A 19375-nucleotide genomic window follows, 5' to 3' on the forward strand; every position below is an offset into this window, starting at 1 on the left:
ACGGACAATTGGAATTGAATTTTCTGAAGTGAATGTACCTTAAAAATTTATTTTGTAAACGCTCCAAAAGTAGCACTTGATCATTACAATAAGGGTTCCAAATTTCAGACGCATACTCAAGAATACTTCGGACAAGAGATTTATACAGAAATATTATGGGTGAGACATCATTGAAAGGTGAACATGTTCTCAGGATAAACCCCATCTGCTGATTGGCCCTACTACACAAAAGGTCTATATGTTTATTGAATGTAAAATCAGAGCTGTAAATCACACCCAGGTCCTTAAAAGACTCTACCTCCTCCAACGGTATACCATCAATACTATAGATGCATCTGTGTGAAGCTACCTGCCGGGAAAATGATAAAGTTTTGCATTTAGCTATATTTATTCTAAGGCCATTATTCATACTCCATACACTTAGTTTATCAACATCCATTTGAAGGCTAAGGCAGTCATCAGGGCTCAAAATCGCTTTGTACAGCTTCACATCATCTGCATACATCAGACAGGATGAACCATCAAAGACAGCAGGGAGATCGTTAATGAATAGAAGGAAGAGAAGTGGTCCAAGGTTAGAACCCTGAGGCACCCCAGATGTACAGTTGAAAGTTCTAGACTTGAAATTATGTACTCTAACATACTGCACTCTTGAATTCAAATAGCTCTCAACAAGATTTGCCAGGCTTGTACAGAAACCAATCGACTTTAGTTTTTTAACTAATATTCTGTGATTGATTGAATCGAATGCCTTTGAGAGATCCGTATAAACAACATCAACCCGCCCTCCACCGTCAAGAACTCTGGATACCTCATTGCTGAACTCCATTAGATTAGTCACCGTAGAACGGCCTGACAGAAATCCATGTTGCTCGTCCGCAATTACTCCCTTCACCTGCCTGTATATAACTGCATGCAAAATTCTTTCAAAAACTTTGGAAAAGCAATTTAAAATTGATATGGGCCTATAATTACTTATATCAGTTCTCTTACCTGACTTGAAGATAGGAGTAATTCTAGCGACCTTCCATTTAGAAGGGAATTGGCCAGTCCTAATCGATAAATTGAAAATGAATTGCAATGGACTAAGGAGTACCTCTGCACAACCCTTCACAATAAAAGTAGGTATCAAGTCAGGGCCCTCGGAACAGCTAGATCTAAGGCTGCTAATAGCAGACAGGATCTTGTCAGAGGAGACAGAATCAATACCAACACCTAATCTCAAGCTCCCAGACATCTCCAGCTCATTCTCATGCATATCAGGGGCGGCGTGTGTATCAACCTCATACACTGACTCAAAATATTTCGCGAACCCATCTACAACCGCAGAACCGCAGTAGGACTCCCCATTCAGCGACATCGTCGACTCCACAAACGACGTTTTTCTTTTGGAATTTACATAATTCCAAAAGTTTTTCATACTTCCATCTAAGCCTGACTGAATCGATGTCAAATAGTTTTCATGAGACTTAGATATTCTAGCCTTCAAGGATGTTCGTAAACTTTTGAAAAGGTTATCATGATAAGGGGACACTCTTCTTTTTCGTGCACATCTATTCTTAATCCTCAAATCAGAAATTATATCAGGAGTAAACCAAGGTGGATATTTATTATTTTTTTTCTTCAATACGATCCTTGGAATACACTCATCCAAATATTTGTAGAGAAGACTATAGAACTCGTCCACTGCAGAGTCGACATCAGTACAGCCAAACACAGAGTCCCAACAACAGTCTCGCAGCTTACAATAAAGTTGGAAGTAATCCCCTTTAGAATAATTATACCGGGATTCAAATGGATCACCCGGAGATTCATTTGCCTCCGGAACAGAATACGAAGCATCAACACACAATGCCGGGTGATGGCCGTCTTCAGGAAGCAAGGGATCATCGCTTTGGAAGACTTTGGCAGGAAAGTTACAAAGGACCAGGTCCAAAGTCCTACCCAGTTCGTTTTTTACCGGATTTAGAGAAACAAGATCATAGAATGACATAAAATTGTGAAGCATTCTTGCCTTAATTGTCCCCACAAAAAATCATAATCATTTGAGCAGATTTCAGGCAGATTAAAGTCTCCGATAACCAAGAAATTACCGTTGATTAGGCCATTGAGTGATTCAAGGTGGTCACAATAATTGAGAAAGACATTTGTTGAAATTGTCGGCGATAAATAAACAGCATTGATGAAGAAGTGAGTGGAATTAGATCTTATTTTTATTCCGACGGAATCATAATTATTATTAATGTCACTTATTGTGAGCTCCTCACAGAGCTCAGATTGCAACGATCTCTGAACGGCGACAAGTACTCCTCCTCCCCTCCGAAGACCATCACCACTACCCCTATCACTTCGATAAACAGCATATCGTTCATCAAATATTTCAGAACTTTTTATGCCATCATGTAACCATGTTTCAGTCAAAATTATCAGATCATAGTTGCTGCCCAATAACGATGCGTACAGACTTGAAGTTTTAGTACGAAGTCCTCTAACATTCTGATAATAAATGGATAAATTAGAATTCAATGACATAAGATACAATAATAAAAATTAATGAGAAAAAATATAAAGCCTAAACAAGAAAAGGAGAATAGAAATTTGAAGTTGAAAAAGAAAAAAAAAAGTATAAACCTAATACAAATTTTTAATAACTTTAAGCTATGCCTCAAAAAGATTAGACACTACTCCGCACTTTAATTAATCTGTGAAATTGAATGGCTGCTAACAGAAACCGCATCATTCATCACCACTCAATACAAGAATCATAGACTGCGAAAAGGGCAAGAGCATTATCACCCAAACGCAAAGCACCAATAGAGGAGCGAAAAATCTAGATTAACTCTATATATAAAGAATAAAATAAATGATTACTCGACAAACTAGTCGACTCAATAATAATTATTATCAATCGATACTTTCAAAACGACTAGGTACCGTACTGTAAACTGTTGCTGTAAATTATCTACGGTAAACATGGGAGAATACAAAGCAGAAGCGGTAACTAAAACTCGATAAGATAGCTTGGTACCTAGTTGGAGATGCACACGGCACTAGAGAAATATAAAAACGAAGAATGATTGAAAGGGAAACCGAGAATGAATGCTTTAAAAGGATACCGATAATGAAAGGAGATGACAATAATCCGTAGCGAGCTCTAACTTCTCCTCAGATAAGATTATTTGAATTGTTATTCACCATGCTAGGCTCACCCAACAAAGATTCCCGAAAAACGGTAGATAATAAAAAGATTAGGTTCAGCAAAGCTACAGAGTTCGCCTTGATGAGACTATTGCATGGAAGAATCAAGTCGTAGTAAGAAAATGCAAACTTTAACACGAATCGTGTTAACATCAATGCATGCGGTGAAAATGACACTCCCCTCAGTCCATCCCCCCTGAACATAATTGAGTAAATAATAATAATATTGTACAATATCACGAAAAGTAGTAGAAGTATGAGCTAAGTAGGTCAGTATTCAAGCAAGTGTATAGAGTGTACTGTAGCATTGTAATAGAAGAAAAAAAAACTTCTACAATAATTAAATTCAACAGGGATAAAAAATAAATGATACGATTGAATGCTATTAAAATTAGGATTCAATGTTGTTAGTTGCGATTTAAACCGAAATATATGTCAAAAGAAGCGTAAATTTGAATTGAAAATTCATTACTGAAACCTGAAAGTTAGTGAATAATATAATCATAAAAATTAATCATGATTCCCAATCAAAGCCCAATTTACAAGAATACATATTGATAGAAATTTAGTTGAGGTGTAAGTCTAGTGAAGTATCAGTCTGTTATTGTGAGGCAAGCAGAATTGTTCGACCTTGTCAGAAGACATTGGAGGAGGTAGCTCTTACCATCAAGAAGATTGCGAAGCTAAGACGTAACATCAAGAGAAAGCATAAGGAGCTCACACTTAAAAGAGAATTGACAGAGGAGCAACATGCAAAACATTTTAAACCGCTAAATGAACCACTGGGAAAAATTATCGAGACTTTTCAGATTCCTGCAGCCCAGCAGCAACCACCTCCAGCTCAGCAACAAGCACCTCCAGCTCAGCAACAGCCACTGGCTCAACCATTGACAGAACAACATCGGCTTATACCGCCTACACTGCCAACAACTCCAATCTGACCCAGGCATGTTTGACATCCATTATCACCACAACTAAAAGTTGTTGAGGAGCAGGAGGAGGAGGAGTCACCAACCTATGAACCATTTGGAGAAGCAGCAGTCTTCACTCCGGCTCCAAGTACTTCAGCAGTTGCAAGAAAATTATTGTCCGAGGCTAGGACTTGGAGTGATGAGGAGGAGGAGGAGGAGGAGGATATTGAGGCAGTGTTGAATAACAGCAGTCCTAAGGAAGTGTACAACATTCATACTCAAAATGGATTGAGTGGAACCAAAGTGGGTCCATATGTTTATAGAGTGATGTTGAATGATAGTAGTGCAGATACTACATTTGGACCAAGATTAGTTGGAAACAAGTACTATTTGGGTAGTAGGCATCTGACCTTTGGAAGTGATGGCACAAAGATTGGACTGTCTGACCCTGCAGATGAAGAACAAAAAATGATTTCTGATGCAACAGCCGGACTATGTGAGCTGATTTTTAAAAAGAAGCCTAAAAATCAACTTGTTACATCACCTGACTCAAATGCATACAAACGCATTCTGTATTGAATTTGACCAATTTGTATAGAAAAAACTATGACCCAGTTGGATGTATCATAAACTCCAATGATGCCAAGTACATGAAGACAATTCACCCACTTATAAGGAATGGTAAGCGTAGTGGGAGAGGACTGGTGACACCATTAAATGGTACATTAAATTTAAATATGGTGGCAAACAATCGAACTAAGATTAAGTATGTCTACTACAATGATCCCAACAATTTGGTGGACAGGCTTAGACTGTTGGATCAGTCCAAGGCAGTTGAGAACACTGGACATGAGAATGAAGTCAATTTGATTCTAGAAGAATTAGTGAAAGGCAGCTATATAGTTGGTAATCCTGTATACTAGCTTTGCTATATAAGAGATCTGATAAAATTTATATATATATATAATAGTTGAGCTATGGATTCTGTGGGAAATATTAATGCATGCCATAGACGTTTGATAAATTTAGCACATCCATGTGCTGATGGAGATGCTGTTAACTTTGCAACATGTAGAGAACTGATTTCAATGTGGCTGCCAAAGACAAGAGACAATACCACATCACAGGTATTTACAAGTCTCAATGATTCAATACTTACTGATATGCTGGATCCAATTGAGCCTACTGATGGAGTGAACAATCGATATCTTGAGAAGAGGCTGATTGAGTTTGCTGGTGAAATGTTTACATTGTATTTAGACATTGTGTTGGATTCTGAAAATGCTAAAACTATGAAGGAATTGCCACCTGATGAAATAGAGAAACGTTTCATAGATCTTATGGGACTACCGGAAGCACCACCTGCAACACCACCTGAAACACCATTGCCACCAGCAAAAACATCGCCCACACCAAAAAGTATAAAACTAGCTGCTAAAGCCGTTAAGAAGCATTAGATGGCTGGATGTAAGAGAGTGAGGAGGTACCAAGGGAGAGGGGTACTATCATCAATTGCAAAAGCTGCCGGTTCAATAGTTAAAAATAGTGCTGGCACTATAGTTAATAAAGCAATAGACATTTTACCTGTAGAACTTATATCCCCAGCTACCAGTACTGAGGACCTGGTACAGTGGATATCTATTTACTTGTTGTTTATTATGTATACTCCAACAAAACTATATCCAAGCTCATTGCAGCTTCTAGTGAGCTGTAAGTGAACACTGACTGAACAGTGACTGAACAGTGACTGACTGAATACTATTGGATGCTGTTCTGGGAAATATAACTGGGAAAATATATCCCTTGTGATACAATGATTTGATCACACTCTAGAATTCATATCTGAAAGCATACATGCTACCCAGAGGATAACTCATTACTGTTTGGATATTCAATATCCTTGTATATTCTATAGAATGATCACTTTTTCTTACATTAGTAAATGTGGGTGAAGAGGATTTGAGGAATAAAAATCAGCAATTCATTGCTACTTTTATTGAACATATACTATTTCATTGAAGATCAAAACGGCGGCATTTTTTTTTCTTTTTTGGTTGTGAGGGGTTGGGTCTTGGAGCCTTACAGTTAGGTTAGTTCAAAACGCTATGGGTGACCTTGAAACCAAATTGCCAATTCTGGGACAACTGACCTTCAAACCAAATTACCAATTCTGGGACAACTGACCTTGAAACCAAATTATCAATTCTGGGACACCTGACCTTGAAACCAAATTGCCAATTCTGAGACAACTGACCTTGAAACCAAATTACCAATTCTGGGACAACCCAAGGTTCCTGTATCACTGCTAGATAATCTGTATCAAGCAACAAAAATCCTGTGTATCAGTGAGCAGCTCTGCCACCGTTGCATATCAAATGCAAAGCAGTATCAAATACCACTGTATCAACAGCCAGCTGTGTATCAAGAGCACTAATACCCAAAATCAATGACTTGCAGGATTTTGAAACCCAATTGTTACGTTTGGGACAACTCAAGGTTGTCCTGACTTGAGTTGTCCCAAAAGATACAATTCTATTGAGTGAATTCCATCAATTTCTCAAGTTCACCGATTGAATTGATTCCTCTGAGTCTTCACTCTGTGTTGCTAGAGAAATTTTTCTTGCTTCCAATTCAATCTGTTTGGAATTTTCATCATCATTACTGTGGGGTTGGTGTGGCCAGCACTCCAGTGGTTTGTCTAACCAATCAGAACCATTCCACCACAGAGAATTACCAATTAATTCATTGAGCAATAGTCCTCGACTAGCACAATCAGCTGGATTACATTTGGTTGGCACATATCTGAATTGCTCTATAGACAGGTGTTCCTGTACTTGACTTACACGATTTGCCACAAACGTAGCCCAATGATGAGGTGAAGACCGATTCCAACTCAATGCCACAATTGAATAAGTCCAAGCTGCAATATAATCTATGTTTATAATTTTTGAAAGCACTTCTTGAACTTCATGTAATAATGTAGCTACTAGGACAACCACACAAAGCTCCCATTTCTTCCCTACCTCCACGGATGCTATATCATCCCAGTCACATCCCGATTGCCATAGATATTGAATTATACTCTTGAAGGTAAGCATGGAAGGTGTCAAATATCCTAATGGATCAAACATTTGTGCTAAAGTTGATAAATCATTTTGTTTTGTAGCTAGACTGGATGGAACCTTCACCCTGTGGAAGAGGTAGTAACCAATTGGATTCGATTGGAAGCCAAGAATTTTAATGGTTTTATCAGACTCCAGAGTGAAATCTTTTGCATCAATAATGCAATGCTCTGGAGGGAGATTTGATAGAATGGTAGAATGATTGCAGGCCCACTTTAGCAATTCAAATTTCCCTTTGCTTAACAATTCAGTAAGCTGCAGTTGCTTGGTTGCTTCCATTGATGAGACTGATGTAACTATATCATCCATGTAAGTAGAAAACCGTAAGGCTTCAGAAGCCGCAGGGAACATTTTTACTTCATCTTCAATACACTGATGCGTAGTACAAATGGCAAGAAATGGCGATGATGATACACCATATGACATAGTTGTTAGAGTATACTCTTTCATTTCTTCTCCCTTTTCAGATTTTGTTCATTTTATTCCAACATTATCCTGTCTATCATCATCTAACTCTTCCAAATTTCGTTTCCCCCTTTCAAAAACATCTTCTCCAATTTCCTTTTTCGGTATGGGTCTTCCCATTGGTTTGATATCATGTGGACTATGAATCACTTTCAACTCTTCTGAATTAGCATTGGAATACATGCACAGATTATATGAGATAGTAGAACTCTCCTCTGATACCTTACCCATCAGGCAGTAGCCCCATACAGTTTCTAGGGCAGATGGTGTACCTGCTGGACCAATCACCTTTCTTCCAGTCAGAATGAAGGGGAAGTATTCAGCACCCAATAAACTATCAACCTCCTCTGAAAGGAAAAATTCAAAATCTGCTAGCTCCAGTCCTTCAATATGTGCCCAGTATGCATTTTATATCTGATTTGTAGCTGCTATTTTGTTGACTCCCGACGCGGTAATTTTTAATGGAGGGGAGTTCGGTATTTCAAATTCACAGTTAGTAATTTCATCTCTCACTTCCAGTTTAGTATCAGATAATCCATAGATTGGCAAACTATGTGTTTTCTGTACCACTAAACCCAGTTTTTTCATGCATCGCCTTGTAATGAATGACTCAGTGCTTGCACTATCTAATAATACTTTGACCTTGTGATAATTGCCTTGATTACCTTGAACTCCCAATTTAACAGTTGGTAACAATACTGAGAAACTATTCACATTCAAAAATACTTGCTTAGCTGAGTCAGTAACAAATGTTTGATTGCTTTGATCAGCGATGTCGTGCCTGTCTACCCTGCTCATTTGTTTATTACCGGCCAATGTGTTGGTGTTTTCAACAGGTGGCTGTCTCGGCTCTAAATGGAGGAGCGAATGATGTCACGAATTACAGTGACTGCACGGCTTCCTTCTTCTACAATCTCTAATGAAGTGCCCTGCCAATAAACAGCATATACATAGTTTCCATTCTTTTACACGTTTTAATCTATCAGATGGTTTGAGATTCAAGAACACTTTACAATTTTCCAGTTCATGAGAATTATTACATTCAATACATTTCAGCTCGTCCGATTTTGATTTAACAATCATAGCTGAAGCTTTGTAATTTCTCATAGTGGGTTTTGATTTCCCAAACTGCTTATGTGAGGAGGCTTCTGACGATGTAGATCACCCCAATAAATCAGTGGATTTGGTAGCCTCTAAAATAACAGCTTCATCATTCAAAAATATTTGGAAGGTTTTCAAATCGGATACTGTTCCATTTCTTAGCAGTCTCTGCCACTTCTCTCTCAATCCTTCAGTCAGTTTTTCACGTGAGACAAATAATAACGGAATCAACCAGTCATTAACTGAATGACCAATTGGTTTTAGTGCTGCAATATACGGTACTCAGCTAAATGAGTGATGAATTTTCGTAGCGAGTCTGGTTGCTTATTAACTGCTGGCATATCAAAAATTGCTTGCAAGTATGCGTCAGTCAGCTTGTAAGAGTCATTGTAGCGATTCAATAATGATTTCCATGCATCAGCATAATGATCACTTGTCAATGGGACTACAGAAATGACTGACAGTGCATCGCCTCTCAGTACAGACCGAAGATACATATGTTTTTGTATGTCAGCAATTTGACCATTATTATGAACCATGGCTTCGAATAAATCTTTAAATTGACTCCAAATTTTCAAATCGCTGTCAAAAGTCATTAAAGGAAGCTTAGGTTGGGCAACTGACAAGATATTTCCAGTTGTAGGTGGAAAAGCTACATTGTACATTGGAAGAGCCAATATTCAAATTTGTTTGAGTGGATGGTAAGGTTTCGAGAATAGCCTTGACATTGAAATAAAACTCATCAGATTGGCTCATCAGTTTTTCAAGGTCAGTTGTTTCCAATCAAGGATTTTGTTTGTCATAGTAGCTCTGCATCTTATCTATTAAATCATTGAACTCCACCTGGTGGTGATCGATATGCTCACCCATAACTTTCAATAAATTCTTCATTTTTTTATTTTTCGGATCCTTTTTGACAGCTTTGGCAATTTCATTAATCCGTTTTATTTCACGAATTAATGCATCTCTTTGAAACGTCAAGTCTTCGATAACACCCATAGTGAGGCGATAACACTGAGCGCTTGTTGAGAGAGAGAGAGTGAGACAAAGAACCAAACAAGAATATGAAGGAAAACATGAGAGCAGGCGACACAATGGAACAAACAATGGCTAGCTTATCTAATCATACAAGCCTAGCCAGCACTTCAACTTTTGCTCGGTAAAGAATGATTGGTTATGAGGCTAATAATACTGTATTGATACTCATTGGAACAAGCATTAACTGCTCTTAATAATGAAGTAACGACAATAATCAATGCAAATAACTGCAAGTATCCTTTGAAAAAAGTAACATTTCCAGTTACTTTTACAGCTAGACGAAGTATAAGTCTCTCTCTACTTATTGACACGAACTTGCCAGTCTAGCCTTGTGGCACCAATGCAACAATCTTAGGCAATAATACTTTGACACAATTATTTACAAAAATATTTCTCTGTTCTACTCAATTTCCAACTTGAATTGAGCCCAAATTTCTTAAGAATACCACAAATAAAGTGTATATTCACATCAAGTGTATATTTGTAAAGTGTATATTCATCTACAATGACAAAAAAACCATATACACACAAAAACCAAGAATAAAATAGGCATAAAAAACGACAAACCTATAAGATGATATTTCAAACTTATGTCCTATTCAAATTCGATTAACAAATCAATCCGGCCCGAGGACCATGTTTATTTGACAGAGGCTGGCTCAAACAGCACTCTGGTTTGTGGACTGTATAAATTACATCAAGAACTTTTCGGGGTTGTCTGGCGTCAGGTAGCAAGTTGAACAATTTAAATAGCTAAGTGCACAATAACATGGGCCTACCTTCATGTCTGAATCCTCCTTGCTTCTAGGATCCCGGGTCCAGATCATGATACAAGACGAGACAACACTTGGAATAAATCACAATAAATCACTTTGCAAAAATTGACATTACAAGAAGTGAGCTGTTCGATTGGCTAGCAGTTGGCAACTAACTTAATTACGCTATGCGCATCACCCTTCAATTGCCCACTTCACCACACAACACCAGACAACAAAGAGAAACATTGATAGTTTTGTCTGAACAGAGTGTATCATCAACTGGGAACTCATCTCAATCAGATGAGTCTTCAGTCATAATCAGCCGGGGGACTCCAGTTCTTCAATTTGTTGCACTTGCAGTTTGAACATGGTGACCCACATAACAATATGATTTTCAGTCTGGGAGGGTAGCCAAAGGGGCTGAATTCTTAAAAGAAGTCTCAATGGCAAATGCATGCTTCTCATTGTTCCAATGCATAATGACAAATGAACATGTGGGGAAGAAAACTTTATGGTCTGACCTCTCTAACGAGACCAAATTTGCTCTACTATGACATCAGCTGATTGAATGGCATTCACTTAATAAAAGGAAGTTTTGCTGCCACACTCCATATATTATGAACTCATATCATTGTGCAAAATCTCAATGTGAGGAAAATGAAGTTGGTGATGATGATTGAAGCTGAGAATAAGGTGTTTTTCTTCAAAATACAAGGAGGATTATTGTTGTCAGGTGTACCTGAAATCCATTTGAGATGGAGCTCTCTACCTGGTCTCAAATTGTAGAGTTCAAAATAATTATGCCAAGAGGGACATTGGACTATAAATTCAAATGTTAACAATCGGAAGATATTTTTGATCAAAAACTAAAATTAATCAAAATTGATTTTTTTTCCAATTAATCATTTTTGAAAATTTATAACCCATTACTCATTGAAGATAGAGAGTTCGAGATGATTTAATTCTATTATCTAGAAAAAAAGGCAACAGCTGACAGATCTTTCAGTTTTATCACTGGATTTGGCTGAAAAAGCTGAAAACTGGAAAATGAACTGAAAATAGGAGGTTTTCGGGCTACTCTGTATTCATCACAAGGGAATTTAGCATGAAAAAATTGGTTCTGGACTTATCGTATGTATCAAAACAATATATTTTAATTAGAACCACAGTATAAACTATTGCAAGCATCAATGTTGCCGTGCTACATATTTTTGTCCAAAAAGGTTTGATAGTTTTCACCTATCATCCAAGGAAAGTTATTGGTTCCATTTATAACAATATCTTGAGAAATCATGAACGGATTAAATGCCAAGAAGTCCAGTTCAGAACAAATCAAATTATAATTTTCATGAAGTTGGGACAATTGAAAATGCAAAAACATTCAATAGGAACAAATTGATACTTAGAACAAAAGCTTCTCACAAGCTAAATACTTATCTTTTCATATTTAACTCATTTATTTGGCTACAGGCTTTCAATATTACACAAAATATTCAACACAAATTGAGAAAATAATGAAAATATCCAGATATCAATTAAAACATCTTAAACTTCACTTATATGGAGAAATTTCAAAAGGATGAAACACATCTAGTACAAGCCTTTAGCCATTTTTCTTTGAGAGAAGAGCCTGAAAATTCCAAAGCCCCACCTAGACACGTCATCAATTGCCAACCTCCCGAATCGAAAAATAAAAGTTTACAATTTACATTTATTATTCTCAATAAAGCTTTATTTTTAATCGGTTTTAAATTTTTTTAACCTTCATATTGTTCATAATTATTTGTTAATTCAGAAAGAGAACTTTATTACAGTGAGTTATTCAACATCAGAATAGTTGATAAATCTTATAGCCCAGTCAGTCAATAAAGCTCCAAAAAAGCAGTTTCGATCCGAAAATTAAATAAAAGCTGAATCTCCCACCATCGATAGAACCCTCCAAGAGGGTCATTCTCCCAAGAGTCCCAAGAAATCCCCTCAGAGCTTTCCGCCCCAGCCACCTAGAACATGAAAAATGCAGGTAAACATGGGCAATCAATTATCTCTGTAACCATGATCGGAAACTGTTCTATTATATGCCATTCGATTAGTTACATTATGGACTACAATATCAGTTATATTAATTTTTCCAATAAAATTGACAGTTTTCTTGATGGAATAATATATTTTATATTATATTATATATTCCACAGTGTGGAATAATGTTTTTATTTCAGTTTGACCAATCTTCTATCACAGTCTCGCTTTCATTCATAAACATGATAATCCTAAATGCGTTGATTACCTTGAAGATGTAGCTTATCTTATGTCGAACAATGTACAATACAAAAATTTTTCATTAAATTACTATTATGATGATCATTGGAATTTCTGCCTGTGATTGAGAAAAAGTCATTTTATGAGCCTTGAAATTCATACCTAGAAAAAGTTGCATTATTACTAGAAATCTTTTTTTATTTTTACTATTTATTATAGGGACTGTACATTAATTTTTTTGATTATAGAGATCAACTACTTCATTCTCTCAGGATAAGGATAAATAGGGAAATTGTGAGATGGGGTTAACATCCATAGTTACATAGCATCAATTTGAAAGCTCTGATAATAATGATTTGAACAGAACAGCGATTCTGGCTTGTTATTGCCTCTTTATGTTCAGTGAGAATAGAAAGCTTCAGAGTAATTCGTTCTCACCATATGTGATAGTATTGGTAATATTTGGTAACATTTGTTAATATTTGAACCGAATGTGGTACAAATTAATCTACTTTCAGCTTGAAAATTTTCAACTTATCAGGAGTACAGTGTTATCATATACGGTAGTATCTCAGGTAGGCACACCCTTTTATTTTTTTGTTCACGTGATCTGATGATATTCATTCCATTATCAAGTGTTTAAATTATAAAGAGTTATGGAACAAGATAAAACACAAGAAAAGTTATGAAAAGAGATTTTGAATCTTCATTTTTCACAAAATAAGGATGAGATGAAGGAGTCAGACACATAATATATCATGAAACTTCGTTGAAAAACATCAATATCTGAAACTAGAGTTATCAACGAAAACTAATTTAGAGCTAATGTTTTAGAGCAAACAACGAAATCCTAATTTTTATCATGAGCATGGTTAAATCAAGAAAATTGTAATATTTTTTAGAGTATTGAAAAGTAAAAACCTATATACAGCGCATGTCAAAACAATAGACAAAATTAATTGTTCCGAGCGCCATAGTGTAAATGAGATGCAATGTAGACAGCAGTATTATTCTGTTTACTATGCTGAAGGGAGTCAGCCGCGTTGGCTGTTTCCCCTTCCACAGCGTCAACTTGAATCACAAATATGTAACAATATACATCAATGGATTCGCAATGAATGTGGCTACATTAATTATTTGTCACATTGTTCTTTAAAATTACTTGCTTCGAAGTTAATCGGAGAAAACAAAAAAATCAAATCGAAAAACCCCTAAATTTTCACATTACATTATTTTATCAAGGAAACTGTTCAATTTATTGAGGAAATGAATCCGACTAATATTGTAGTCCTCAATTTAAAGAATCGAATGACATATGATAGATTTTTTCCGATTAATGGTTACAGAGATAATTGATTTCCAGTTTGCTGTTTACTATGGCTAAGAGAGTCAGCCGCACCGTTCTGCGTCGACTGTTTCCCTTTCCACGGCATCAAGTCGAATCGCAAATAAATAACAATATACATCAATGGATTTGCAATGAGAGTGGCTTCATTAATTATTGTCTCATTTTTCTTTAAAACTACTTGCTTTGAAGTTAATCAAAGAAAACAAAAAAATGAAATCACAAACCCCCTAAATTTTTACATATATATTATTTTATCAAGAAAACTGTTGATTTTATTAAAAAAATGAATATTAACTAATAATTATTGTAGTCCATAATGTAATGAATCGAATGGCATTATAATAGAACTGTTTCCAATCAATGAGTTCAGAGATAATTGATTTTCCGTGATTACCTGCATTTTTCAACTTTGAGGGGGGCTAGGGGGGAAAGCTCCAAGGCGATTTTTTGGGACTTTTGGGAGAATGACCCTCTGGGGTTCTATCGATGGTAAAGGATTCAGTTTTATTCAATTTTCGGATCGAAAAAACCTTTATTGACTGGGCTATTAGGCAGATGTTCAGTTTTATTCAATTTTCGGATCGAAAAAACCTTTATTGACTGGGCTATTATTAGGCAGATGTTGAGTCCAAATATCGATTACATACCGATATTTACTATCAAGTTTTATTGATATTTTTGAATATTGAATTGAAGACTCGATTTTTTTTTGAGAAAATGTGATATTACAATGTATATAGTGATTGGTCTAGGTTGTTTCTTACCTGAATTGTATATGCATATGAAATAAGGAATAAATAAATAAAATTTATTATGGAGTAAGAGTTATGTAGCCTAATATAATTTTTTTCTCTTCTAATATATACTTTCTTTTTCCCAGAATTGAAAACACATTTAGAAAGCAGCGGCAGATTCATATCTGCTAAGACTATTAGGAATGCACAACAGCAACACTGAACGTGCTGTAAGTATTAACTTGGAGACAACTGGCACCAGAATCGAAAATCCTCACTCTCCAGCACACAAATAATAGCAGATATGCTTGTTTTTCTATGTACTTTATCCTGCAGTGAGCTATAATTATTTTGATAGAGAAGAATGGAATGATCTATAAGTATTGCAATTGTTGTTAATTTGGAATAAGTTATTTATTGATAATTATTGATGAATAGGCCTACCTTAAATGCAAATTTCTTATTGATTTCTATGCTATGAAAAACTAAAAAAAAATCATTCATGAGTGGTGAAATACTGGAACTGCTGGTTTGAAGGCTGTCTATTTTGCATTCATAAAATTCATTTTAGATTATTATAGGTAGCAATCTGTGGTAGGGCTTTTGACAGTCAATCATCATTGTCTCACATACACACTACCAATGGGCAAGGGTCACAGTTAAGGTTATACTCCGTTCAGGATCCCTTTGATTTGAAACATATATGTTTTTTACTTGAAGATACTTCTAATTATTACAGTTAAGACCTATAGGCAGTAACTGTAAGAAGGTACTTTTAGTAAGTCTGTATCATATTATTATCAAGTTCATAATACCTATTCATTTGTTCACTCGAATACCGAGAATACAGTAACCAGAAAATTGTTGAATAGACTATTCTGAATAATATATTAGAATAATAATAACTTAAGATGATGATTTATATTTGGACTATTTCAAACAAAATCAAGAAATACTGTGAAAGAAGTTTCGGGTAGTAGCTAGTAGGCCTAGCTGGTTTTGTTCCTGAATATTGCACTACTTGTTTGCTCCATCAAATAAATTAATATATATAATACAAATAATATCATGAGCCGATAATAATATAAATAGTTATAGAATAAAAAATCTAGTATGATTTACTTCATATCACTTGAAAATGGCATCAATCTTGAAACATGTTGTGATAAAATATTTCAAAAAAGGGTACTGAGATTTTCATTTATATTTCTATTTATATAGTGATATCATAAAGCAAAAACAAATTCAATAAGCTTGTTCAATAATTACCTTCAACTGGTATTACTGATTTGGTTCTATTAACTGAAGAAAGGAGACACCATATTTTGCTATTGAACATGTACCAATTTTTTTCTGTATCTTCTGCTTGTATTGTGTATATTATTTGATTTTCACTCAATTATCCAGAATTGGAAAACTCTCAGAATAGTGACACAGACTTGAGCACAAACAGATCCAATTCTAATTCCGACAACAGTCCAAAATGTAGCCCATGTGTATAATATAAAGCTGCGTTTACACCAAAGCTATTAACAAAATGTTAATAATTTTATCGTTATAGATTTTACCGACGAATTTAATGGAACTTCACAAACACATAATGTTTATGATAAGTTGTGTTCAATTCAATAGAATCTATGATAGGGGTATTCACAATGTTGTTTTAGCCAGCTAAAGTGCTATTTGATAACTCTGGAATGTGAACGCCCCATCTAAAACCAACTGCTATAAGCTAACTGCAATAGCGGTCCAAGCGGATAATTTGTCTAACTCAAATTTCTTAACCTCACTTTTGCTACCAAATATGACCGAAACAAATATGGCTGCCGTTTCAAAAGAGTTAGCTAGAGTTAGGGACTCAAACCTGCGCTATATGCTATCTCGTCTGCTAATTTTGTTCTAATGCACCACTATAGCATTGAGTTAACACAGACTTAGCAAATAGCAGGAGTTTAGGGAATAGCTCAACTTAGCCAGCATCTGGCATCTTTTGTCAAATTTTAAAATTTCAAACATTTATAAGTGCACGTAGAGGGATGAAATGACTGGTGACTGGCTGCAGTGAAGTCGTTAGCCTCGCCCAGGTAGGCACGTCTCTCACACTGGAATATAATGTGGTTCACTGTCTGCTCCATTACCCCACAGTCACATACTGGGGAGTCCTCATTTGAAAAATGATGCATTGCATCTCTCATGCTGTGTTTGAATCCTCTTGAATGTCACCCAGATGCGCCGGGGGAGCTCGAAACCAGGAGGCCTAGTGCATGAAAAATAGCTCTCCGGTATTCCGGGGGGCACCTTCTCTCTCCATTTTCTGTTCAGTGAGAACCTCTCATCTCTCATTAAGTCCAGTAAATAAGTAAATAAGTCCAGTAGTTCAGACGTGATGATGCGTCAAACTTAATTCTCCCATCCTGTACTAATATAAGTCAGTTCTTCACTTTATTATAGTATGGATTGGTGAGCCTAAAAAGGTCCTATTCACCTATAGTCTGTGTAAAATAAGTTGAGTCTTGACCCTCCATCAGAAGAAATTACAAGGTTGCCAATTCCTGTAAAATTGCATTCTCAAATTTCCAATTCAACGTCAGAATTGGATGTATAATATCATCCCCGATATCCTAGTAGTTCTAAAAAAGTTTCAGGGTTGAAGGATTTAAAGGAAATTCAACTTTTTCATCGCGAAGATTTGTTTTTCTTTTGAATATGACTTCTCTCAGAATCATGGGGCGTTGTAATGCATAATAATTTTATAAAAAAAATTATCAAAAATTTCATGTTCTCTGCTAGAAATTTCTCGACATTGACGAACATAATCATTAATTAAAAATATCTATAGGTCGGATAGAAATGATCCAAACACCAATAGAAAGGAGACATTCTCCCCGTTATTTGATCAAAAATGATTACGCATTACGACGCCCCATGATTCTAAGAGAAAGTGATATTCAAAATAAAAAAAATCTTTGCAATTTTTCTTATTTAATTAAAAGTTAAATTTTCTTTCAATCCTTCAACCCTGAAACTTTTTTAGCACTACTAGGATATCGGGGATGATATTCTATATTCAACTCTCACGTTGAATGGGAAATTTCAGAAAGTTGCAACTTTTCACGAATTGGCAACCCTGTAATTTCATCGGATGGAGGGCCAAGTCTCAACTTATTTTACACAGACTATAAGTAAGTTCTTTTGGGTTGCCAAAACATAGACCAAACCAGCAGACACCTTTTGGGGGAAGTTGTACAACTATACCCACTTTTTCGTGAAATAACAATGATCAATGTTATTACCAACGAAAATCGATGGCAAGTGGAAAATATTTATAAAGATGTCACTTTTTGAGAGTATATGCTGTAGTATTTATCAAAATAAATAGAATATGGGAATTACAGAATCTATTCCAGTCCACTTATGGTTAGTTGGTGAAATTAATTATTAGTTTAAAATAACAAAATTATTATAATTTTAAAAGGAAATAATTGTCATGATAATGAGTTCTTGTTCAACAATATTCTAATATTGAAATTTATCCAATCAATAATTTTTCAGAAATTCTATTTACATTGAACATTAACGATTCCTATAAATTTATTATTTATGACAATGAATTGTTCAAAATATAGATTAAATAAAATTAATGAGAAGAGGCCTGTACTGTATTAATGTTCGCAAAAGTATCCACATGTTTTCCATTTGTGATGGATAGCCAAAATTGGACCGCAAGCAGCACGGCGAATTTTAATCAAGGGCTCTGATTGGCTGAAAAGTTCGGCGAACGGCGTGGAGATTGTTTAAAAGAGCGGCTAGTGGGACGACGAACGGTTCGGAGAACTGCGCGGCGGTTGTTTAACAGCTGAGTGTTAACATTTGAAACATATGGCTTATGTTCGCTGCACACGGCTCGATGCACGGCGGATTGTACGATTCGCTACGCTGTTCAAGGTTCGGTTCGGCATGTGGGAATACCTTTATTTGAGGTGTAGTTCCGTATCTGGTGTAGGTATTATCGATGTTGAAATTATTGATTGTAAATCAAATCACACACTATGTTTTTCAGAACAGATGCTCTGTTTTATATTATTATAATTTTTTTTGAAGGGACGAATTCAAGGATTCAAAGGTTCAAAGAACCCCACACGTCAACCGAAGCTTATTGTGTTCCCCAAGTAGTATGTTAGTTAGGCAAACCAATACATGTGTCCTTTACAGGAACCAGGAGTTTTTTCCTATGCTGACATCCCATTCATCACCTGGTTGCTTGTCGCAATCCAGTGTGATATGCTTGGCAGTCTTTTCAGACTGATTGATCCTCGTGACCTACGTGAGTTCCACTCCTGGCCTTCATTGAAGGTTCTTCCGCTGAGGAAGGGGTCGCCAAGTTGCCTCTAGGGCGCCTTGCCATCCTTGACTCACCCTCTCGACCCACATTTGTGCCTGGAGT

The 19375-nt window shown here is 36.0% G+C and overlaps 1 protein-coding gene across 1 annotated transcript in view; it reads left to right on the plus strand.

Moving 5' to 3' along the window:
* The window catches only part of LOC111054874 (activating signal cointegrator 1 complex subunit 2 homolog), a 146846-nt gene extending 129305 nt beyond the window's left edge, over positions 1-17541 (plus strand). The window contains exon 7 of the mRNA XM_039440779.1: positions 15078-17541. Coding sequence (XP_039296713.1) covers positions 15078-15154 — 77 coding nt within the window. The 3' untranslated portion in view covers positions 15155-17541. The remainder of the gene's footprint in view (positions 1-15077) is intronic.
* The last annotated feature ends 1834 nt before the right edge of the window (positions 17542-19375 follow it).

The sequence above is a fragment of the Nilaparvata lugens genome, chromosome 14 (genome assembly GCF_014356525.2).
Source record: "Nilaparvata lugens isolate BPH chromosome 14, ASM1435652v1, whole genome shotgun sequence".
Classification (NCBI taxonomy): domain Eukaryota; kingdom Metazoa; phylum Arthropoda; class Insecta; order Hemiptera; family Delphacidae; genus Nilaparvata; species Nilaparvata lugens.